The sequence below is a fragment of the Bos indicus x Bos taurus genome, chromosome 13 (assembly GCF_003369695.1).
Source record: "Bos indicus x Bos taurus breed Angus x Brahman F1 hybrid chromosome 13, Bos_hybrid_MaternalHap_v2.0, whole genome shotgun sequence".
Classification (NCBI taxonomy): domain Eukaryota; kingdom Metazoa; phylum Chordata; class Mammalia; order Artiodactyla; family Bovidae; genus Bos; species Bos indicus x Bos taurus.
Genome location: NC_040088.1, coordinates 50466297 through 50491677, shown reverse-complemented (window position 1 = coordinate 50491677; position 25381 = coordinate 50466297). Strand labels below are relative to the sequence as shown.

Sequence of the window (25381 nt, the reverse complement as noted above, 5' to 3'; positions counted from 1 at the left end):
TTTTTTTAAGATTTCTAAAAATTATGTTTGCCAGCACAAATGACCTTTGCTCCTAATTCAGATGTCATGTTTGAATTTCTACCTGGATCTGGAAATTGAATGAAAATGATGATTATGAAATACACACAGTCCTTGAACTCTTCCTTTTGGCTGTTTGGATGGGTCATTGTCTTTATGTTAATTGGAATCCAAGAACATGATATTTCCACTGCTTGTGAAAGGTATTATTATTAGAGGAAAGGTCTAGCCATGAGCTTGTGTGTGTGTGTTTGTGTGTGTGTGTGTTTCAGGGCAGAGCAGGGAGGGGGTAGTATGAAGGAGCAGAAACCTGGGAGGATTAAATTACAAGGACCAGTGACAAAGAAAACTCAAGACAGCATAGTTGGTGATATGTCAACATTTTAATTCTGAATGAGTGCTAATTGGGTATCTTAGTGCTGAAATTATTTGTTACCTAAAACACTGACACAATCTGAAGGTTTCTGATTTTTATAATTATATAGCACACACAGAATTTCTTCCTCTAGATGTGATTGCTTTTTTACAGAATGTATTTGAGGCACTCGCTGTAGATCAATTAATAATTCAGAACTGTAATTATTAGACTCCATGGTGACTTGGTAGTAAAAAAAAAAAAAAAAATCTTCCAGACTCAGCCTACGAACAGTTTGAGGCTGGTTGAAATTTCAAACTTCAACTTAAGAAATGAAAAAAATATCTCCCATTCCTCCCTTCCCTACAACCCCCCAACCCAGAACAAAAAAAAGCAGGAGCAGGCCTTGCTTCCTAGAGCTGACTTTCTATCATATTTGTTAGTTTATTTAAGTTTGAAAGCTTATGAGAATTTCTCTGTCCAAAACCATGTTGAGGTTTCTTGTAATATTTTTTTTTATTGTGGTAAAATAGATGTAGCAAAATTTACCATTTTAACCATTTTTTAAATTTGTTTTTAATTGAAGGATAATTGCTTAACAATATTGTGTTGGTTTCTCCATATATTAACATGCATCTGCCACAGATATACATATGTTGCCTCCCTCTTGAACCTCCTTCCCACCTCCCATCCCATCCCACCCCTTGAGGTTGTCACAGAGACCCGCATTGACTTTCCTGAGTCATACAGGAAATGCCCCCTGGCTATTTTACATATGGCACTGTGTATGTTTCCATGCTCCTCTCTCCATCTGCCCGACCCTCTTCTTCCCCCAGTGTTTTGACAAGTCTGTTCTCTTATCTCTGCATCTCCATTGCTGCCCTGAAGATAGATTCATCAGTACCATCTGTCTAGATTTCATATATATGCATTAACGTATGATATTTGTTTTTCTGTTTCTGACTTACTTCACTCTGCATAGTAGACTCTAGGTTTATCAACCTCCTTAGAACTGACTCAAATGTGTTCCTTTTTATGACTGAGTAATATTCCAGTGTATATATGTACCACAGCTACTATTTTAACCATCTTTAAGTATACAGTTTTGTGGCATCAGGTACGTGCATTACACATGAATTCCCTGCCCTTTCGTGGGCCCAGCCCTTGGGACCCACAATCTACTTTCTGTCCCTGTGCATGTGACCTCTGCTGATACTTCCTGGAAGTAGAACCATGTAGTAGTGGTCCTTATGTGATTGGCTTCCGTCCTCAGCATAATACCTGCAAGATTTTTTTTAATAAAAGCTATTTTAAAATTTTTAAATAAAAACTTCTAGCTCTAATGCAGTCAGTTTTAAGCTTTTATTTTAAGAACAAGTGTTCCTAATTCCTTTTAAAATATATATATATACATACATACATATATATATAACTTTTAGGTAGTTTTTTATAATTTATTTATTTGTTTCTGGTTGTGTTGCATCTTCATTGCTGCGTGCAGGCTTTCTCTAGTTGCAGTGAGTGGGAGTTACTCTGCCTGGGATTCTTATTACAGTGGCTTTTCTAGTTGCAGAGCACAGGCTGTAGGGCGCACGACCTTCAGCAGTTGTAAAGCATGGGCTTACTTGCTACACAGCATGTGGGATCTTCCTGGGCCAGGGATTGAAGCTGTGTCCTCTGCATTGGCAGGCAGCTTCTTAACCACTGGTGTGTTAAGTCGCTTCATTCATGTCTGACTCTTTGCAACCCCATGGACTGTAGCCTGCCAGGCTCACTATTCATGGGATCCTCCAGGCAAGAATACTAGAGTAGGTTGCCGTTTTCTTCTCTAGATCTTCCTGATCCAGGGATCGAACCCACATCTCCTGTGTCTCCTGCATTGCAGATGGATTCTTTACCACTGAGACACTGGGGAAGCCCCACTGGACCACCAGGGAAATCCTAAAATATATATATATATATAAAATATGTATTAGTCTTAACTGGATCACCAAGCCACATTTTCATTTTAGCTTTGGTTTAGTCAAACAATAAAAGGTTTTATTAGTTGAAAGTCCTGGAGTCTTCCTGTCTAACTATGAAAACCAAAGTGCACTCTTTGCATGGGGGTCAAGAACTATTTTTGAGGAAGGTCCTGCTTAAAATTCTTTTTCAAAGTAAGTGAGAAATGATTCATTTGAGAAACTGATTTTTGCAGGTTATTTTTAGAGGAAGGCACATCAGGCTATTCTGAATTTTTTATATCACTAAAGACAAGACAAATGGGAAAGCAAAGAAATAATATCCTAACTGGAGGAATCCCCCTTTTAGAAAATATGTGGACTTTTCTCCATGCAGTCCCCACATAATCCAAATTTTATATTAATCCACATGTTTCCTCTCATCATGGGGGACAGTGCTTGTCAGCACTCCCAGTGGGAGCAGTGGATTCTCTGAAAGTAGGAAGAAAAAAGATCAGCAGAGTGGCTCACTGCGGAGACCATGTCTGCAGAGGCAGTGCTCACTGGGGAAATTGCACTGCTGGCTGTTGTCCTTTTCTTGTGTTGTCAGGAATAACAGGTAGGAGTCTCTTCCCCTCCTCCCTAATAGGAGGTTGGTTTCACTGTGACTTAATTGCCTCCAGAGGTTGGAGTATAGAGGGCCAAAATCATAGTAGTGAGCCTGGCCTTCATAAAATGCATGGTTTACATAGACAGCCATGCATTTGTGATGTAGCTCACCCAGCACTCTGAAATCCTGCCGGCTTCAGACGAGAAAGACTGCCCACTCTGGGCATCTGTCTGGACACTGTGTGGAAACATTCTTAGAGCTTCATGGATATCACAAGATGGTAACTTGAAAATGATGGAACTTCCATTACAGAGGAAATGTTCAAGTATTTTTAACATTATTGTTTTTGTTAAGTCGCTGAGTCATGTCCAACTCTTCATGACCTCATTGACTGTAGCATGCCAGGCTCCTCTGTCCTCCACTGTCTCCCAGAGTTCGCTCACATTTGTGTCCGTTGAGTCAGTGATGCTATCTAACCATCTCAGCCTCTGCCACCTACTTCTCCTTTTGCCTTCAATCTTTCCCAGCATCAGGGTCTTTTCCAGCAAGTCAGCTCTTCGCATCAGAAGGCCAAAGTATTGGAGCTTCAGCTTCAGCATCAGTCCTTCCAATGAATATTCAGGGTTGATGTCCTTTATGATTGACTGGTTTGATCTCCTTGCTATCCAAGGGACTCTCAAGAGTCTTATCCATCACAATTTGAAAGCATCAATTCTTCAGCATTCAACCTCCTTTATGGTCCAACTCTCACATCCATATATACTGGAAGAACCATACTGGAAAAACCATAGCTAGGACTATATGGACCTTTGTAGGCAAAGTGATGCCTCTGCTTTTGAATACACTATCTAGGTTTGTCATACCTTTCCTTCCAAGAAACAAGCATCTTTTAATTTCATGGCTGCAGTCACTGTCCGAAGCAAGTTTGGAGCCCACAGAAATAAAAGCTGCCACAAGGAGGTAAGAATATACACTGGGGCAAAGAGCCTCTTCAATAAGTGGTGCTGGGAAAACTGGACAGCTACATGCAAAAGAATGAAATTAGATCATTACCTAATGCCATACACAAAGATAAAATGGATTAAAGATCTAAAATGTAAGACTAGAAACTATTAAACTCTTAGAGGAGAACATAGGCAGAACACTCAGTGACATAAAGCAAGGTCTTCTTTGACCCACCTCCTAAAGTAATGGAAATAAAAACAAAAATAAGCAAGTGGGACCTAATTAAACTTAAAAACGTTTGCACTGCAAAGGAAACTACAAACAAGGTTAAAAGACAACCCTCAGAATGGGAGAAAACAATAACAAGGAAACAACTGATAAAGAACTAATTTCCAAAATATACAAGCAGCTCATACAACTCAATACCAGAAAAACAAACAAGCAACCAAATCAAAAAGTGGGAAAGGGACCTGAAGAGACATTTCTCCAAAGAAGGCATGCAGATGGCTAACAAGCACATGAAAAGATGCTCAGCATCACTCATTATTAGAGAACTGCAAGTCAAAACTACAATAGGATACCACCTCATACCAGTCAGAATGGCATCATCAAAAAGTCTACAAACAATAAATGCTGAAGAGGGTGTGGAGATAAGGGAACACTCTTGCACTGCTAGTGGGAATGTAAACTGATGGAGCCACTATGGAAGATGGTATGAAAACTCCTTAAAAAGCTAGGAATAAAACCACCATCAGATCAGATCAGATCAGTCGCTCAGTCGTGTCCGACTCTTTGCGACCCCATGAATCGCAGCATGCCAGGCCTCCCTGTCCATCACCAACTCCCGGAGTTCACTCAGACTCATGTCCATCAGTCAGTGATGCCATCCAGCCATCTCATCCTCTGTCGTCCCCTTCTCCTCCTGTCCCCAATCCCTCCCAGCATCAGAGTCTTTTCCAATGAGTCAACTCTTTGCATCAGGTGGCCAAAGTACTGGAGTTTCAGCTTTAGCATCACTCTTTCCAAAGAAATCCCATGGCTGATCTCCTTCAGAATGGACTGGTTGGATCTCCTTGCAGTCCAAGGGACTCTCAAGAGTCTTCTCCAACACCACAGTGCAAAAGCATCAATTCTTCGGCGCTCAGCCTTCTTCACAGTCCAACTCTCACATCCATACATGACCACAGGAAAAACCATAGCCTTGACTAGATGAACCTTTGTTGGCAAAGTAATGTCTCTGCTTTTGAATATGCTATCTAGGTTGGTCATAACCTTCCTTCCAAGGAGTAAGCATCTCCTAATTTCATGGCTGCAGTCACCATCTGTAGTGATTTTGGAGCCCAAAAAAATAAAGTCTGACACTGTTTCCACTGTTTCCCCATCTATTTCCCATGAAGTGGTGGGACCAGATGCTGTGATCTTCGTTTTCTGAATGTTGAGCTTTAAGCCAACTTTTTCACTCTCCACTTTCACTTTCCTCAAGAGGCTTTTGAGTTCCTCTTCACTTTCTGCCATAAGGGTGGTGTCATCTGCATATCTGAGGTTATTGATATTTCTCCCAGCAATCTTGATTCCAGTTTGTGTTTCTTCCAGTCCAGCGTTTCTCATGATGTACTCTGCATATAAGTTTGACCCAGTAATCCCACTCCTAGGTATATACCCTGAGGAAATCAAAACTGAAAAAGACACATGTACCCCAATGTTCATTGTAGCACTATTTACAATAGCTAGAACATGCAAGCAACCTCAATGTCCATCAACAGATGAATGGATAAAGAAGCTGTGGTATATATATACAATGGAATACTACTCAGTGATAAAAAGGAACGTTTTGAATCTGTTCTAATGAGGTGGACCAAGCTAGAGCCTATTATACAGAGTGAAGTAAGTCAGAAAGAGAGATACTGATATAAGGTATATCTAAATATCATATTACAATAGTACAATATACTATCGTAATATAGTATATCTAAAGTATATATAAATATCATATGGTGCTGCTGCTAAATCAGTCCTGTCTGACTCTGTGTGACCCCATAGGTGGCAGCCCACCAGGCTCCTCTGTCCCTGGAATTCTCTAGGCAAGAACACTGGAGTGGGTTGCCATTTCCGTCTCCAATGTATGCGTGCATGCTAAGTCGCTTCAGCCATGTCCGATTGTGCAACCCCAAGACCAGCAGCCCACCAGGTTCCTCTGTCCACAGGATTCTCTAGGCAAGAATACTGGAGTGGGTTTCCATTTCCTTCTCTAAAATATCGTATACTGACACACATAAATGGAATCTGAAGAGGTGGCACTGATGAATTTATTTTCAGGGCAGCAATGGAGAAACAGACATAGAGAACAGACCTCTGGACACGGTGAGAGGAGAGGAGGGAGAAAGGGAGATATATGGAGAGAGTAACAGAAATTTACAATGCCATATGTAAAGTAGATAGCCAATGAGAATTAGCTGTATGACTCAGGGAACTCAAACCGGGGCTCTGTGACAGGCTGAAGGGTGGGATGAGGAGGGACGTCCAGGAGGGAGGGGACATGGGTGTGCCCATGGCTGATTCTTTTTGATGTATGACTTAAAACCACAAAATTCTGTAAAGCAATTATCCTTCAATTCAAAAATTTTAAAAAGAAAAAAGAAAAGCTGTCACTGTTTCCACTTTTTCCCCTTCTATTTGCCATGGAGTGATGAGACCGGATGCCATGATCTTAGATTTTTAGTGTTGCTTCAAGCCAGCTTTTTCACTCTCCTCTTTCACCCTCTTCAAGAAGTTCTTTAGTTCTTCTTCACTTTCTGCCTTTAGAGTGGTATCATCTACATATCTGAAGTTGTTGATATTTCTCCCAGCAATCTTGATTCCAGCTTGTGATTCACCCAGTCCAGCATTTTGCATGATGTATTCTGCATATAAGTTAAATTGTCCTCAAAAAATTTTTATGTTTATAAACAGTATACACTAGGGCTCTGATATTAATTTGTGTTTTTCAGCTTATTAAAGAAGGATAAAATTCTTAGGAAAAGGAAAAATGAGGGAGGGAATGAAGGAAGAGGAGAGAGAAAAGAAAGAAAAAGGAACGGAAAAAGACCATGTCCAGCCTCAGCCTGGATCTCCCATCTTCTAGCATCATCCAAATTTTGCCTGATTTTTTCAGGATAATTGTCTCTTCTGATGGACTTTGCAAATGCCCGTCACCCCAGGAACTGTTTTCCTCTCCACTTACTGAGGTTTTCTTTCTCTGTACTGAAGATTTCTTGTTGAGTTTGCGTGGTGTCTTTCCTCTGTTTTCTGAGACCATTGGATGGCGCAAGTACTGTTTTACCCATAATTAGATGCCCCATTGGGAAGAAATATAGATGCTATCTTATTGGCTAAACGTTCCACGGAACACCTACAAGGTCGCAGAATTTATCTTTGTTCCTGTGTAGCACAGGCTGCTGGAGAAGGAAATGGCAACCCACTCCGGTACTCTTGCCTGGAAAATCCCAGGGACAGAGGAGCCTGGTGGGCTGCCATCTATGGGGTTGCACAGAGCCAAACACAACTGAAGCGACTTAGCAGCAGCAGCAGAACCCTGTGTTACACAGAGTTTGATATGATAGACACACACTGTATTCACTTACCCAGAATAACTTATCAAGTGCCTGATAAGTACCAAGGTGGGTGCCAGCTCATCAGTCAGGAGCAGAAGCTCCAAATATTAACACAGAAAGTCCCTGGCCTTGTGGTTAAGACCCTTCTCTGCTGGGGAAAGGACGACCTCGGTCCTTGTTGGCAGGAAGATCAATGGCAGACCAGTGGAGTGCATACCTTTATAATGACTGGGAAGGCAGATCTGAATTTAATTGTCCTCAGAGCTCTACATGAGAGCATGGCAGGGGGTAGAGAGCTGGCACACAGCCCCCAGGTCCCATTAGGCTTTCTGAAGGTGTGTGGTGTGCGTCAACAGCCAAGCCTAATCATTCAAGCCCCTGTTCATCACTCCCCACTCAGCAGACCTGGGTCTAAGAGTCTGCACACAGGTGGAGAGATGTATTCTGAGAAGGAGAAATATGAAAAGAGGCCCACGCAGTCCTGAGAAACAGGCTCATGACCATTTGGCCAGAGAATACCAGGGTCTCTGGCACCGAGACCATGTAGAGCAACCTTGTATGATATAGTAGTCATAAAACAATTGTTGAATTATTCACCTCTGTCATATCTGTCTCCCTCACTAGAATGTCGAGGCCCCCCCTACCTGCCCCCGCCAATCTTATCTTCTTCCCAGATGTACATACTACCAGCCAGGGTTCTTGGCCTCCTTAATCAATAGAGATTGATAAAAGGCCAGACAGGAAATTCAGGCAAGGCTTTCTTGGGGCCCTCTGCTGCACCAGAGGGGAACAAGAACAACTGGTTCCCTTGACCATTAAGTCCTCGAGGCAGGAGTGAGCTGGTTCCTTATATGGCCTGAGGGTAGGGGTGTGTCCAGGAGTTGGGCTGGAGGGGTAGCTTAGGTAGTTTGCCCACCCCTTAGGTGGTGGATTATGCAGGGGGCATGCGCAGTAGCCTGCTTTTTTTTCCCCCAGCACTCTGCTTTTGTTCCCAGCTCTTCAGAAATGGCAGTTGGATTTTTGGTCTTTTTGTATCTTCTTGTCCATAATTTGTCCTAACTGCAAAAGCACATGGTTATTTGTAGTCCCTTACAGCTTCCCTGGTGGCTCAGATGGTAAAGCATCTGCCTACAACGCGGGAGACCTGGGTTCAGTCCCTGGGTTGGGAAGATCTCCTGGAGAAGGAAATGGCAGCCCACTCCAGTATTCTTGCCTGGAAAATCCCATGGATGGAGGAACCTGGTAGGCTATAGTCCATGGGGTTGCAAAGAGTCAGACACGACTGAGCAACTTCACTCACTTCACAGTTTCTTTGGGCTTTCTAGGTGGCACTAGTGGTAAAGAATCCACCTGCCAATGCTGAAGATGCAAGAGACGTGGGTTCAATCCTTGAGTCGGGAAGATCCCTTAGAGTAGGAAATGGCAACCCACTTCAGTATTATTGCCTGGAAAATCCCATGGACGGAGGAGCCTGGCAGGCTACAGTCCATGGAGTTGCAGAAGAGTCAGACACAACTCAGCATGCACACGCTATAGTTTCTTTGTATTTTGTGGCTCAAGGAGACGTTTGTCCAGGTAAAAGTACTGCAGTAAAGGGTCTCAGGTTCCAGTCTGTCTCATACACACTGCTGTTGAGGACACAGAGGTGAAAAAAAAAATCCCTGCCCTTCTCTTGGACATTAGATTCTAATGTATGTGGATGTTGGGGGAAGGGAGATAATATTTAGTTTTCTGCAATATTATATTAAATGATTGTCATTTAAATGAAGTAGAAGACATAGGTGTATCTTTGGTTTGGAGCACTTGAGGTTGGTGTCTGTTTTCGCAGTGGAAGCCTCTAGCATATAACACAAGCATGCTGTAGCATCTGTGTAATAGTACCATCAGGCCAAAGGGCAAAGGTCAGCAGACATGGCCAGCAGTCACCAAGTCTTCCCTAATCTTTACCAAACTGTCAAGCCGTGTTTTCCCCTGCCTGATGGAAGTTTTATTATCATTTAAGTTCATTATACTTTGGAACTTAAAGCAAAGCATACAATTTCATGTCTTTTGGTCCATTCAGGCTGCTATTTTAAAATATCAGAGACTGAGTGGCTTATAAACAACAGAAATATCTAACAGTTCTGGGGCTGGAAGCCTGAGATCAAGGTGCTGGCAGAGTTTAGTTCCTAGTTCATAAATGGCCATCTTGTCACCAAGTCTTCACTTGGTAGGGGGGACAAGGGAGCTTTCTGGGGTCTTTTTACAAGGGCACTAATCCCATCATGAGGGCTCCTGCTCATGATCTATTTACCATCCCAAAGCCCTACCTCCTAATACCATCACCTTGGGGATCCAGTGTCAACATGTGAATTTGGGGGGGTGGGGGGGAATGCAAGCATTCAGCCTATGGCACCATGTATTAAATATTTGCAGTTTAAAAATGCTTTCTTATTTGTGAAAAATGAAATGTATAAATTGGCTTTTTAAAAAATGTTTTGATTGTGCTGGGTCTTCAGTGCTGTGCTCGGGATTCCTCTAGTTGCAGGGAGTGAGGGCTGCTCTTCACTGCAGTGCGGGGGATTCTCACTGCACTGGCTTCTCCTGTTGCAGAGCACAGGCTCTGGGCAGTCTGCTTTCAGTAGCTGTGCTACATGCACTTAGCTGCTCTGAGGCATGTGGGATTTTCCCAGACCAGGGATTAAACCCCTGTCCCCTATATTGGTAGGTGGATTCTTAACCACTGGACTACCAGGGAAGTGCCATGAATTGCATTTTACCAACAGTCTATGTCCAGTGTTTTCTGAAATATTCTTAATAGAGTCTGGATTTTCTAACATTAATAATAATTAATAGAACCAATGGCATATTTCCAGCTAATCAATCTGAAATTTGCAGCATATTTTTAAGCATGGATTTGTATGAACCAAATTGTCTCTAGTTCTTAAATCACTTCCTGAAGGTAGGTTAGCTGCTTAAAGGAGGCAGTAAGTGTTTTGGATCAGTAGGGTACTTTATTACTAACTACTACATACCAGGTCCTTTTTCAGCCAACTCCCTGATCGTGTAGCCTATTTTTAATATTAAATCTCTTTGAACCCAAGTCATATCTTTCTGGAAGGTTAGGCTTTGAGAGCAGTATATTAACAATGAATTACCAAATTACTGAGTCATTTGGCCTGCTTCAGTATCTCACCTAGTACCACAAAATTATTTAAGCAGTCATATGAGACAAGCCCAGTGTTTCAGCAGAAACTTCAAATAATTACTTTAACACATTGTCTACAGAGAAATGTAATACTTAAAAATGCTAACATTTCATGCCAAAGTACTTTTCTTTTCATTTTTGTTTCTTACCTGATATAATTCCCACATCAACATTTACTCTATTTCTTTTCTTGTAATGTGCACCAAGAGTTTTTCAGAAGATCTCAAGTTTTCTTCCCTTCCCCACATGCAAAAAACTTTCAAGGTTAAATTAACAAATTAGGGACAGTTTATATCTGCAAACTCTCTTTTTGCAACACCAAAAATATTTTCAGAGTGTTTTGTTGCACAGTTCATTTGCAACAAGAATGAGGTTTTTATTTCTAGTCAGAAAAATGGTAACGTTACAGAAAAAAAATTTTAAGTAACCCCAGAATTAAAAAAAATAATAGTATACTCCTATATCTTCTGTTATTTTTGTATACTTCCAGCATTTTTACATACATGAATGTATATGATTATGGAAATGATTCAGGTTTTCAAAATTTCTTTCCTTTTTTTTTAACCAAATATTATCACCATAAACATTTGCCTATAATGCCTTTTAGCCTTTATAATCATCATTAAGGTTGTGTCATAATGTAAGTATATGAACCATAGTTTAAGAAATTTTATTCTTTTTTAATTAATTGATTATTTTAGTTATTTTTGGCTGCACTGGGTCTTCGTTGCTGTGTGCAGGCTTTTCTCTAGTTGCAGCAAGCTGGGGCTATTCTCCAGTTGCAATACGAGGGCCTCTCATTCCTGTGGCTTCTCTTGTTGCAGAGCGTGGGCTCTAGGGCACAGGGGCTTCAGTAGTTGTGGCGTATGGGCTTAATTGCCCCATGGCATGTGGGATTCTCCCAGACCAGGGATCGAACCTATGTCCCCTGCATAGGCAGGCAGATCCTTAACCACTGGACCACCAGAAAAGTCCAAGAATGTTTAAAGTACAATCATTAGTCTGGATACCTATTAGTCAAGATACATATCTAGATAGAAACCAAAAGAACGTGATTTTCCCAAAGGGCTGTACTAAAGTAAAACAGACTATCAACAGGATGTGAAAGTGTTGGTTGTAGTGTCTTCTCATAACACTATGAATTGGTATTTTGGCAACAGTACACATTTAATAAGGAAATGCATCTTAATTTAGTGATGCTGAACACTTTTTCCAGATGCTTATGACTAGCTGATTTTTTGGTGAATCTTGTATCCATATCCTTTGTCCGCTTGTCTGTTGTTCTCTTACTGTGTTTTGTACCAGTAAGAATAACTGCTGTATGCACAGAAAATTTTAGAGGGTAAAATCTTTCAGGACTGAAGCCCTATCCCTTTCACAGCTCTGGGATTCCCTGGAGGATACATGTGCTGACTGTCCTTGAATGCCTATGGATTGATGGTTCATTGTCACCTCAGCAAATTTTCCCTGGAAGGCAGGAACCAAGATTCATTGTCTGATGGTTCTGCCACTCAAGAAAAGGCTCACAGCTGAGCATGCCATCTTTTGAGGTGACCTTTATTTAGTAGTAGAGAGCCTGTGAAGATGTTCCAGAGTTGTTTATTTGTCCAGCTATTACTTGAATTCCTTTTAAATATATGTTCTAAAATTGCTTGCAGAAATATCTTTTTCCTGTGCTGGCTTGATTTTTTTAAAACATTCCATCTTACTAGAAGTTATATGTATAGTCACGCTTTTTTCTGCTGTGAATTTAAACTCTATCCTCCTAGGACTGGCAGGGGTAGTGTATGAGAAGTAACAGTCTGTAAACAGTCATAGAATATGTCATATTTACAATGTATATTCAACCATCTGTAAGAAAATTCTCAAGAATATTCTTTCTAGTAGCTTTGACTTACTGTACTCAGATTGCATGGGGGCAATGAGTCTGAGGAGTATTTACATAACTTGCCTGTGGCGACACAATGAGTCATTAGCAGTTTTAGGATTGGAACTATAAGTCCCTGGAGTGAGGGAGGAAAATTAATGGAAAAAGAAGCTTCATAGAAAGTAAGTGTTAATCACATTTTCAGAACGTAAAGTCTCTCTTACATTCCTTGGAAGAAGGATGCTATATAAATTTTAAGTATAATGTCTTCTCTTTTTAGTAGTTTGCTTGTTATGGAACATGTTTATTTAATCTACTGACTTAGAGTTGACATTTACACTAAGTTAATGAACTTGGTATTTATTGAGGTTTATGATAAAATTCCAAATATATCTTCAGGCTGAAGTTTTTGTTTTATTCTTCTACTCATCATAGCAAATATTTATTGCCATTAACTATGAGTCAGGAAGATTTCTGTGGGTGTGGTTTTTTTGGGGGGAGGAGGATTGGCCAAAAATTTTGTTCTTATGGGAAAAACTCGAACAGATTTTTTGACCAACCCAATAGTAAGGAAAAGACATGAGAATATTTAGGAATGTTTTAAGAGTATCAAGCTCTAGGATGTGAGAAAGAAAAGGCTCTCTTTCTCTGGTAACCCTAGTCATTCATTTAACACATGTTTATAGAGCATCTGTTTTGTGCCAGGCACTGTTCTAAGCACTTGGGATAAATGAGTAAATTAAACAGGAGAAAAGATCTATGCCTTCATGGATGTTATAGTCTAGTGGAGGGAGAGAGACACTAAACAATAAACATAATTAAACTATATTGTATGTTAGAAGGTGAAAGCTCCATTTTTAAAAAGTAGAACAGGCTAAAGGAGATTAGAGATGCTGGAGGGCTTGGGGGATTGCAATTTTAAATAGGATGGTTAGGAAAGTCCTCATTGAAAAGTCACCAAGACTTCCCTGTTGGTCCAGTGGTGAAGAATCTGCCTTGCAATGCAGAGGACATGGGTTCAATCCCTGGTCGGGGAGCTAAGATCCCACATGCCTCGAGCAACTAAGCCGGCACACCACAACTAGAGAGCCCGTGTGCCGCAGCTACTGAAGCCCGCACACTCTGGAGCCTGCATGCCACAACTTCAGAGTCCATGTGCTTAAAGGAAAGATCCCATGTGCCACAACTAAGACCCTTGGTGGGCTAATTAAAAAAAAGAAAAGAAAGGATGCCAGCTAAGAAAAGACTTAAAGGAGGTGATTGTACTGTGACGATCTAGGGAGAAAGCTTTCCTGGTGCCTGTGAGGAGCTTCAGTGAGGTTGAAGCAAAAAGGAGGTGGTGGGAGAGGTGATCCAACCAAGGAGACTCAGAAAGAACAGCCAGTAGGTAAGAGAAAGACCACGAGAGAGGGGTTTGGGAAAGCAACTCTGAGAAAGTGAATGATGGGATGGGTGCTGTGCTGAGCTGCTTCAGCCACGTCCTGTGTGGCCCTATGAACCGTGGCCCACCAGGCTCCTCTGTCCATAGGATCCTCCAGGCAAGAATACTGGAGTGGGTTGCCATTTCCTTCTCCAGGGGATCTTCCTAGCCCAGGGACTGAACCCGAGTCTCCTGCATTGGCTGGCAGATTCTTTACCACTAGTGCCACCTGGGAATCCTGAAAGGATGGCGTGGTGGTGGTGGTGGTTTAGTTGCTAAGTCATGTCCGACTCTTGCGACCCCATGGGCTATAGCCTGCCAAGCTTCTCAGTCCATGGGGTTCTCCAGGCATGAATACAGGAGTGGGTTGCCATTTCCTTCTCCAGGGAATCTTCCCAGCCCAGGAATCGAACCCGGGTCTCCTGCATTATAGGCAGATTCTTTACCAACTGAGCTTCAAGGGAAGCCCTGAAAGGATGGGGAGTGATATTAACCTACCAAGTAAGATGAGCACTGAGAATTGACCATTGGATTTAACCATTTATTGCTGATGACCCTGAGCAGTTTTGAGGGCAGTGATGGGAGAGAGTAACTTTAAAAAAGACCCATAAAGAAGAATTGAAGTGAGCATGAGCTTTTTTTTTCCTACAAAGGAGAGCAAAAAAAAAAAAAAAAAATGAGGTAGAAATTGGCAGAGAAAATGGAGTTCAGGGGAGGTCTTCTTAGGCAGAGGAAATAATAGTATGTCATCTGCATATAATGACAGATTTTCCTCTTTCCTTTTAGTTTACACACTTTTCTTTCATTTTCTTATCAGATATCTGTGGCTAGGACTGCCAATACTATGTTGAAAAGAAGTAGTGAGAGTGGGGCATCCTTGTCTTTCCAGATTTTAGCAGGAAGGCTTTCAGCTTTTTATCACTGAGTATTAGATTGGTTTTGGGTTTGCCATTAATAGCTTTTATTATGTTGAGATACATTTCCTCTATACCCACTTTATTTGCTAAGAGTTTTTAATCATGATTAGATGTTATCTTTTATCAAATGCTTTTTTTTGCCTCTATTGAGATAATCATGTGGTTTTTGTCTTTTCTTTTGTCGATGTGGTGTATCACATTGATTACGCAAATGGAAATAATAGTATGTGTGTATGCTGAGCAGACTCAGTAGGAAGACTAAAGGTAGTGATGTTCACTCAGCGTTTATGGCTGTATCCATACTTGTCATGAATTCCTATACTGCAGATTTCCTGCAAGTGGTTCATTCACTCATTTTTCCTCATTCAATTTTTTTCATCAATATTTTGAGAAAGTTCAACTCTCCCAAGCCACTATTTTTCTGCTTCTTGCCTATTCATTTCCTTTCTCATGAATGAAAAGTGAATTTTTAAAGAAGTTATATTAGCATGAAAAACATTTTCCATCTATTACTATCAGTAAATATAATAAGCCTAAAAAACTACCCCAACACACACACGTGAATACTGTAATTACGAAGAGAAATTACTTATCCTATGCTTGAAATCCAAAACTCACAATAATATGAGAATTCCCATCTAATATTCAGATCAAATTAGATCAGTCGCTCAGTGGTGTCCGACTCTTTGCGACCCCATGAATTGCAGCACACCAGGCCTCCCTGTCCATCACCAACTCCTGGAGTTCACCCAGACTCACATCCATCAAGTCAGTGATGCCATCCAGCAATCTCATCCTCTGTCATCCCCTTCTCCTCCTGCCCCCAATCCCTCCCAGCATCATGGTCTTTTCCAATGAATCAACTCTTCACATGAGGTGGCCAAAGTACTGGAGTTTCAGCTTTAGCATCATTCCTTTCAAAGAAATCCCAGGGCTGATCTCCTTCAGAATGGACTGGTTGGATCTCCTTGCAGTCCAAGGGACTCTCAACAGTCTTCTCCAACACCACACTTCAAAAGCATCAATTCTTCGGCGCTCAGCCTTCTTCGCAGTCCAACTCTCACATCCATACATGACCACAGGAAAAACCATAGCCTTGACTAGACGAACCTTTGTTGGCAAAGTAATGTCTCTGCTTTTGAATATGCTAGCTAGGTTGGTCATAACTTTCCTTCCAAGGAGTAAGCATCTTTTAATTTCACGGCTGCAGTCACCATCTGTAGTGATTTTGGAGCCCAGAAAAATAAAGTCTGACACTGTTTCCACTGTTTCCCCATCTATTTCCCATGAAGTGGTGGGACCGGATGCCATGATCTTTGTTTTCTGAATGTTGAGCTTTAAGCCAACTTTTTCACTCTCCACTTTGACTTTCATCAAGAGGCTTTTGAGTTCCTCTTCACTTTCTGCCATAAGGGTGGTGTCATCTGCATCTCTGAGGTTATTGATATTTCTCCCAGCAGTCTTGATTCCAGGTTGTGTTTCTTCCAGTCCAGCATTTCTCATGATGTACTCTGCATATAAATTATATAAACAGGGTGACAATATATAGCCTTGACGAACTCCTTTTCCTATTTGGAACCAGTCTGTTGTTCCATGTCTAACTGTTGCTTCCTGACTTGCATACAAATTTCTCAAGAGGCAGATCAGGTGGTCTGGTATTCCCATCTCTTTCAGAATTTTCCACAGTTGATTGTGATCCACACAGTAAAAGGCTTTGGCATAGTCAATAAAGCAGAAATAGATGTTTTTCTGGAACTCTCTTGCTTTTTCTATGATCCAGTGGATGTTGGCAATTTGACCTCTGGTTCCTCTGCCTTTTCTAAAACCAGCTTGAACATCAGGAAGTTCACGGTTCACATATTGCTGAAGCCTGGCTTGGAGAATTTTGAGCATTACTTTACTAGCGTGTGAGATGAGTGCAATTGTGTGGTAGTTTGAGCATTCTTTGGCATTGCCTTTCTTTGGGATTGGAATGAAAACTGATCTTTTCCAGTCCTGTGGCCACTGCTGAGTTTTCCAAATTTGCTGGCATATTGAGTGCAGCACTTTCACAGCATCATCTTTCAGGATTTGAAATAGCTCAACTGGAATTCCATCACCTCCACTAGCCTTGTTCGTAGTGATGCTTTCTAAGGCCCACTTGACTTCACATTCCAGGATGTCTGGCTCTAGGTCAGTGATCACACCATCGTGATTATCTGGGTCGTGAAGATCTTTTTTGTACAGTTCTTCTGTGTATTCTTGCCATCTCTTCTTAATATCTTCTGCTTCTGTTAGGTCCATACCATTTCTGTCCTTTATCGAGCTCATCTTTGCATGAAATGTTCCTTTGGTATCTCTGATTTTCTTAAAGAGATCCCTAGTCTTTCCCATTCTGTTGTTTTCCTCTATTTCTTTGCATTGATTGCTGAGGAAGGCTTTCTTATCTCTTCTTGCTATTCTTTGGAACTCTGCATTCAGATGTTTATATCTTTCCCTTTCTCCTTTGCCCTTCGCTTTTCCTCTTTTCACAGCTATTTGTAAGGCCTCCCCAGACAGCCATTTTGCTTTTTTGCATTTCTTTTCCATGGGGATGGTCTTGATCCCTGTCTCCTGTACAGTGTCACGGACCTCATTCCATAGTTCATCAGGCACTCGATCTATCAGATCTAGGCCCTTAAATCTATTTCTCACTTCCACTGTATAATCATAAGGGATTTGATTTAGGTCATACTTGAATGGTCTAGTGGTTTTCCCCACTTTCTTCGATTTAAGTCTGAATTTGGCAATAAGGAGTTCATGGTCTGAGCCACATTAGCTTTCTCAAAATGGTTCTTTGTGAAAGTGTCAAATTTTACAAATATTGGACAGAAGCTCTTCTACAAAACATAAATAGCCATCATACCCTTGGTTCGAAGAATAATTGAGTGTAAGTGTTTTAATGTAATATAATGTACTCTGAAAAATATGTAAGTCACGTCACTGAGCCTTGGACCTACCATTTCTACTTTTTAGTAATTTTAGTTTCAGTGCCACTACAATGGTTCCTATTGAACTGAAAGATTACTCAGGAGACACTTGAATTCCAGCCAGCTTCAGACAAGAGTAGCTGCCAAAGAGGCTACTGAAGACCAGCTTGCCAAACTTATGTTCATTTTTAGGGAAAAGGGGAAGTTTTCAATAGCCGGTTTCTTGACTTCCATTGTTTTCCTATTCTAGTTACCTACTTTCCATTGTAGATAAGTAACAAAAAGAATGCTTTCCAGTTGAGATACTCTGAAGTGAAGAAAATTTCAGGGTAGTAGGCACATTGTCACAAAATTGTGTTACACTGATGAATGAGAAATTATCTGTTTCATTGCACCTTCATTGTGCCTTTGGGAAGATAAAATTGGAGAATCTGTGAAGGTGTGTGTGTGGAGTGGTTGGAGGGGGAGAGTGTGTCAGAAGGGAGGGGAGAAGGGAAGGGGAGAAAGGGAGTGGGGAGAGTTCCAGGTTCAGCAAAGATAGAGCTAATAACTTGAAAGTCGTCATGACAAATTAGGACCTTTAGAAATGGTTATGTGTGTGCCTGGCAGACAGAAACATGTTTTCTATAACACAGGAAACTATATTCAATATCTTGTAATAACCTGTATCGGAGAAGAATCTGAAAAAGAATATATATGCACACACACACACACATACACACAAATATATACCCACATATTTGTGCTCAGTCATGTCTGACTCTTTGTGACCCCATGGACTGTAGCCCACCAGGCTCCTCTGTCCATAGGATTTTACAGGCAGGAATACTGAAGTGGATTGCCATTCCCTTCTCCAGGGGATCTTCCTGACCCAGGGATGGAACCCGCATCTCTTGTCTCCTGCATTGGCAGGTGGATTCTTTACCATAGCACCACCTGAGAACCCTATATATATACACATACATATATACATAATATATATAAGTGAATCACTTTACTACACACTTGAAACTAACACAACATTGTAAATCAACTATACTTCAACTTTTTAAAGAATTTTTAAAAATGTATTTTTGATTAACAGAAAGATGAGTTGCATGTAAGGATCTGTTCTGGCTTTTAATTTTCTGAACTGATTGCATGTATGGAACTTAAATTTAGATTGCTAAAGGTTGACCCCTATCTCCATCAATTTTTAGCTTTGTAACCTCGCTCAGGTAACTTCTCTATGCTAAAGTTTTTTCATCAGTGAAAAATGGAGAAAAATTAATGATTAAATTATGTAATATTGGCGAATCCACACAGTGCCTAGTACAGTATAGGCATTCATTCAAGATTAGCAGTTATGTGAATCCCCTGATGGCCCATTGGTTAAGATTCTGCACTGCCATGCAGGGGCATGGGTTCAATCCCTGATTGGGGAACTAAGATCTCACATGCCCCATGGTGAGGCTAAAATATTTTTTTTTTAAATAGCAATTGTTATTATCACTTGTGTACATTGTCTAACCTTAATAAATTGACTGCTTGAATTCACATAATATAGAAAAGTCTCAAAAACATCCTGACATTAGCCTTTATGAGATAGCCCTTAATTTAGAAGGAAGAAAATGAGAGAATTCCCTTTAAACCTTAGAAGACTTGATTTTCCCCATAATGTGGAATTTGCTGACAACTTAAATGCCAATTCTAATTTAGAAAATCAAACTTGTGTAAGAAGTTTTTCTGTGAGGTTGTGCCACATAAATGAAGAGATTCCCAGAATACATATTCCACATGTATTACCTACAGAAAGAGAAAGAGGAGGAAGTTTAAATAAACACACCAGCAGAATAGCACATTAGCGTCCCTGATCGTGCTTCATTCCTTGTCCTCAGGGCCTTAGCATATGCCATTCCCTCTCCTATATTGCTTTTCCCAGCACCTCCCAAGGCTGACTTGTTTTTTGTTTATCTTTTGGGATATTTCAACTTAAATATCATCTCTTAGGATTATCTTGTCTTCCCAATTAAAGTGGTATCTTCCCACCATCATTCTCTCATCTCAGCCTGTTCACTGTTTTCTCCCTGTAATTATTTTTCTGGTAATTATTTTAATGGACCTTCTTCACTAGAATGTCAGGCTCCATGATGGGAACAAGGTCATATTCCTAGCATTTAACTTACCGTTATAGCACTTATTGTCCCAAAGTATTAACTACTGAATAAAAGCTTGTGGTGGGTGTTTTGGTGTTTTGTTTTGTTTGGGGGCAAACTATAATGTCTTCACCAGTACTTATGAAACGTATACAGAGTTTACAAATTTTCCTGTGCTCCTGAGAAAATTGAAGCTAATATTTTAGCTGGTACTTAGTCATAACAGATTGAACTTGCATAGATTTATTACCATCACCTCTGACACTATTTTCAAGTTTATCCAAATGGCAGGCCAGTCACATCTGAGACTTTCATGACTGAATGGGTTTGAATAGTAACTTTGTGACATTGGCAAACCGAAGTAAACAATATTAATGAAAATGGGCTTCATCTCAATAACTTGTGTCATTTTTGAACTTTGAGTCAAGAACTCTCATTATCAATAGGCAATTTATGGTTTTGTTCCTAAAGAAACCAACAAAGCAGAGGTCAGCAATTCATTTTCTTAGAGACATTCAGATGACTTCACAGGGAAAAAGTTAGTTTTTCTAAAACTATGAAAATAGATGACAATATGAGAAATGAAAGAATCATCTCCCCCAGCCAAGACAAGCATGTGATACAAGACAGAACCCTTTTCGTCTTAGTCTTTGTCCTTGGAAGTCTATCCCATTCTGCTTTTTTTCCCTAAAATTGGCCTGATCAATAAGGAAATGGCTTGTCTGTCTATGCCATAGAACAGGGGTTCCCAGCTTCCAGTATCTAATGCCTGATGGTCTGAGATGAAGCGGATATAATAATAATAGGAATAAAGTGCGCAGTAAAGGTAATGCACTTGGAAGTGAAAGTGTTAATCGTTCAGTTATGTCTGACTATTTGCAACTCCATGCATTGTAGCCCACAAGGCTCCTCTGTCCATGGAATTCTGCGGGCAAGAATACTGGAGTGGATAGCCATTCTCTTTTCCAGGGGATCTTCCCGACCCAGGGATCAAACCCAGGTCTCCTGCATTATAGACAGATTCTTTACCACCTGAGCCACCAGGAAAGCCCTTGAATCATCCCCAAACCATCCTGCTCTCAGTCCATAGAGAACTGGCCTTCTGCGAAACCAGTCCCTGGTGCCAAAAAGTACTGCTGCCACAGAAGGTCGGGGGGAAGCAATGGAAGTCCACTGTGCCACTGACTTAGCATTGTCCTATACACGAGTCCTGTACATTTGAAATCTTGAGTGTCTGAGATGGGACGCACTTCGGTCTACAATCGAGGTAACCTCGGGATACTATAAGGAATTTGATTTTGCCCAGGAGCATTGCTTTAGGCTTCATATGAAGATTTCCTACAGGAATAGATGACCCACTTGGGATCCAGGAAGCCATTCCTCAATAGACTAACGACTCTTAGCCTTTTGGTTTTAAAAGCGGAAGTACAAGAGCACTCAAGAAAGATGTGAAGATAGACATGGAAATAGACATATGATTGAAACAGTAGAGTGCAGCATGAAAAAAGCCAACTTTATAAATCCAGGAAAATGTGTTAAAGGAAAAAGGCAATGCTTTGTGTGCAACTATTTGACATAAATTGGAAAACAACAGAAATTGAAGAATAAATAGAAGCATCAATTAATCCAATTAACTAACATTTCCTGTAAGTAAAGAATGCACATTTGGAGTAAAGGTCCTGAGGAGATAAGTAAGTGATCCCAGATGAGCTATTGTTAGATATTAGGAGCAGGTTGCATTTTGGAACTGTATGATGAGGAGTGAGAATATTAAGATAAAGAAAAGGAAATCTGAGATGTACCTGCCAGGGCAAATATTACAAAAGTTCAACTAATCGTACTGAAGGAACCCAAGAGATCAGGGGTACAGCTTGCGATGAACCTCATTTGGATTTACGAAAATGACCGCCAGCTCTTCCTGACAGAAGGCAGAATGACCCAGAAAGTCCTTATGGTCCCAAAGGCAAAAGCTTAATTAGATACACCACTTCTAACTGCATAAATCAACACTTCCTAAAGGAAGGAGATTAATTGTAAGGCACACGTTGGGAGGGTGACTTTTGAAAATGCAAGAACTCTGGAGGCTAAACTATGCTACCATTTAATAGTGAGGCTTTTTGGGTGGGCAAATTTCAGGCAGAGATTATTTGTCTCTCTCTTCATTCTACGATGGATACATGTAACTTCTATAATTAAAAATATTTTGAAAGTGTAGGCAATGGCACCCCACTCCAGTATTCTTGCCTGGAAAATCCCATGGACGGGGGAGCCTGGCAGGCTGCAGTCCATGGGGTCGCTAAGAGTCGGACACAACTGAGCGACTTCACTTTCACTTTTCACTTTCATGCATTGGAGAAGGAAATGGCAACCCACTCCAGTGTTCTTGCCTGGAGAATCCCAGGGATGGGGGAGCCTGGTGGGCTGCTGTCTCTGGGGTCACACAGAGTCGGACATGACTGAAGTGACTTAGCAGCAGCAGCATACTTCACTGATCCAAAGAATGAAAGCCATGAGGACATCAGTTCAAGTCACAGCTCACATTGTAAAGTGGTCAGAGGTTAATATATTGTGGCAGATATTCAAAAGATCATTACCAAAACTCAATGCAGAGGGTATTTTACGCTGCTTACTTATTTCAACCTGGTAACAGGTCTCAAAATGACTATGTAATTAAAAGCGTCATCTGATTATAAGCAAAGGATTTTTAAATCTTTGTTCATAGTGGAAGAAGATCACACACAATTGTGTGTGTGTGTGTGTGTGTTACACTCTTCCTCTCATTATGGGCTTCTTAATAGGAGAAATTTTGTATCCTCCCTGAGGTGTGACCTGACCGTGTGGGGGGCCTAATGTCCTTTATGGGATATAATTGTGCTTCCTGGTAATTTTCTACTATGCTAGTCCTGCTGTGGGCATTCCTGATGGCTCCATGTTTAAAAAAAAAAAAAAAAAGACCCTGCAATCCAGGAGACACAGCTTTGATCTCTGGGTCAGGAAGATCCCTTGGAGAAGGAAATGGCAACCAACTCCAGTATTCTGGCGTGGGAAATCCCATGGACAGAGGAGCGCGGTAGGCTACAGTCCATATAGTCACAAAAGAGTCAGACACGACTGAGGGACTAAACAATTCCTGCTATAGGAACCCCTCTGAGAAAATTAGGATTACCCTAGCATGTGTGTTGGTGTAGAAAAACTCCTATCACCCCTGTGAATTTTACAAGAACCAAAAAATTGCAATGCATTTTCTGTGTCCCATGCATTTTATATTCACTTGATAAAAATATAAGTAATCTATTAATTTATGTTATGATACCACAGTGAGGGTGCATTTGATCTACAGTGTTTATTCTAGAGCCTCTCCTGTATTTTCTATTTAAGTCATGAAGATTGGTCTTAACCTAGAAATGAAAGGAATAGGGATGGGGAGAAGTGAGAGGGTGGTGGGGTGGAAGGAGGGAGGGGAAAAGTAAGGAAGATTTTCTTAAGAATGCTTTATTTCATTTGCACGAGACTTTACAAAATAATTGCCCCCCCAAACAAAACATAGTTTAGAATGCAGTGATAGAATTTTATGTTTACTTTAGGAAGCCTGGAAGTGTGTATTTCTTCATAAACTTTCAAAAAAGTATTCCCATTAATACTGGAAATGAATAAGTATGATTCTTTCCCAAGCCTCAGTCACTTTATTTATAAGAAGAGTTTGGACTAAATGGTTCTATAAATATTAACTCCAGCTAATAAATCAACCAAGATTTTACATTTGTTCCTAATTGCTGTGATAGCAATTTCACATGGTTATTTATCCCAGTGACTTTATTTGGAAGGGTAGTTGCTCAGTTGGAGAAGCGGTTCAAAGCCACTTTGAGCTCCGTTATTGCTTAGCGCTGTGGTTACTTTCAAGTCCTATTTCAGTGAGCAAATCTCTCTCTTGCATTTTGTTTAGGAAATGGAGCTATCAAGAGCGGCTTTATATTGAATGGATGAGCATGATTTGATTTCGATTGCCCAACAATATCATATATCATATGTATTATCTATGAATTGTCCTATGGCATAGGATATACTTTCCGCAGCAGATTAATGGAAGGATATTGTTAAGAGGAAAAGAAAAAGGGAGAGAGTACAGGTTTCATCTTTGAGACGTTTCATCTGAAATAGGAGCATGTCAAACATCCCAGGTGCCTGGTACTATAGAGTCAAAAAGCCCTTTCCAGCTGTTTACACTTCAGATGCAAAATGGCAATTTGACAGACTAACCGGGTGATGTGAGCGTCTGCGTAAAAAGGCTACAGACGGAGCATGCCCAGTGCGGTGAGCGCGTCCTCCGCCCTCCCCCTCCAGATCTCTGAAGATAAGCCTTGAACTTTGCACTTGCAAATGTCACTGCATACGTTTTGCACTAGGTTGGTTTTTTTTTTCCCCCCCCCTTAAGGTTCTCTCACAACTAATGTCTTTGAACAATCCAAGAACAGGGAAGATGAGAGGGTCATAAGATGCGTGAAGTTTAGGACGAGTTGATGCCTGTCTTTGGATGCGCTTGAAGTGTTATCTTTAAAGCAATCGAAAGCATCCAAGTGTTTGTTTCCCCTCCCCACTGGGATGGGAAAATAAGAATCTCTTTGGATTGGAGTCCTCCGGGGTAGGAAGTGAAAGCCCCGGAGGCAGAAAGGGACGGAGAAGCGGGGGTTTGCCCAGAGCATGGATGGGAACCGAGCAGGGTTTCTGCGGGGCTCAGCGCGCACTGAGGATCGGTGCCCGCGGCTGCAGCTGCGGACGGGAAAGGCGCTGTCTGGCTGATGAAGGCCACCTGGATCAGGCTTCTGAAACGCGCCAAGGGAGGAAGGCTGAAGAATTCGGATATCTGTGTAAGCTTCAGGGCTTTCGTAGAGGGGAGACGTTATTTTGTCGTTGTTTCTGTCGCTGGTACAAGTGAGGGCTCTCTGGGGCTCCTGTGATTAGTAATATGATGCTGATTGCGAAAGAGGGAGCGGAAGAGAGTCCTCTAATCCTCTAGCTCCCTTTCCTCTGCGGTGGTTTATCTCCCTAGGAGCTCCCCCCGGGCAGGTGTTTTCCCGTAGAAGCCTTTGATGAAATATCCACTTAAAGGGATTGAAAAAGATATGTTGCTTAAAGATTGAGGGAAGCTGGCAGCTGTTGCCTTACAATTTTGTCAGAGGAGGCATTGGGTGAATACAGAGGTACCAAAGGATGCTTAAGATCAAAGAGAGGGTCATCTATGGTAGTGGCGTGTCAGAGAGTTCAAGTTGATAACTCCCTTGACTTTATGTTTGTTGCTGTTGTTGTTTTTTTAGCCTATCTTCTTCCTAATTGTAAATTCTCACTGTAGCTGTGGACTGTTCTTGAAGCTCTCCTTGAAAACGGTGTGTGTGTCCTTCACTGCACTGCACCACAGTCGGTTTAATGATGAGAGAACTTGTTCTGGCTTCCA

General features: G+C 41.1%; 1 protein-coding gene across 7 annotated transcripts in view; it reads left to right on the top strand.

Moving 5' to 3' along the window:
• Positions 1–25381, top strand: part of CACNB2 (calcium voltage-gated channel auxiliary subunit beta 2) — a 427802-nt gene that overhangs the window by 271232 nt on the left and 131189 nt on the right. Inside the window, exon 1 of one of the 7 annotated variants that reach the window (XM_027559819.1) lies at positions 24314–24797. The exons of the other annotated variants lie outside the window; for them this stretch is intronic. Coding sequence (XP_027415620.1) covers positions 24729–24797 — 69 coding nt within the window. The 5' untranslated portion in view covers positions 24314–24728. Of the gene's footprint in view, positions 1–24313; positions 24798–25381 lie in introns of those variants that run through there. 7 annotated transcript variants of the gene reach the window in all.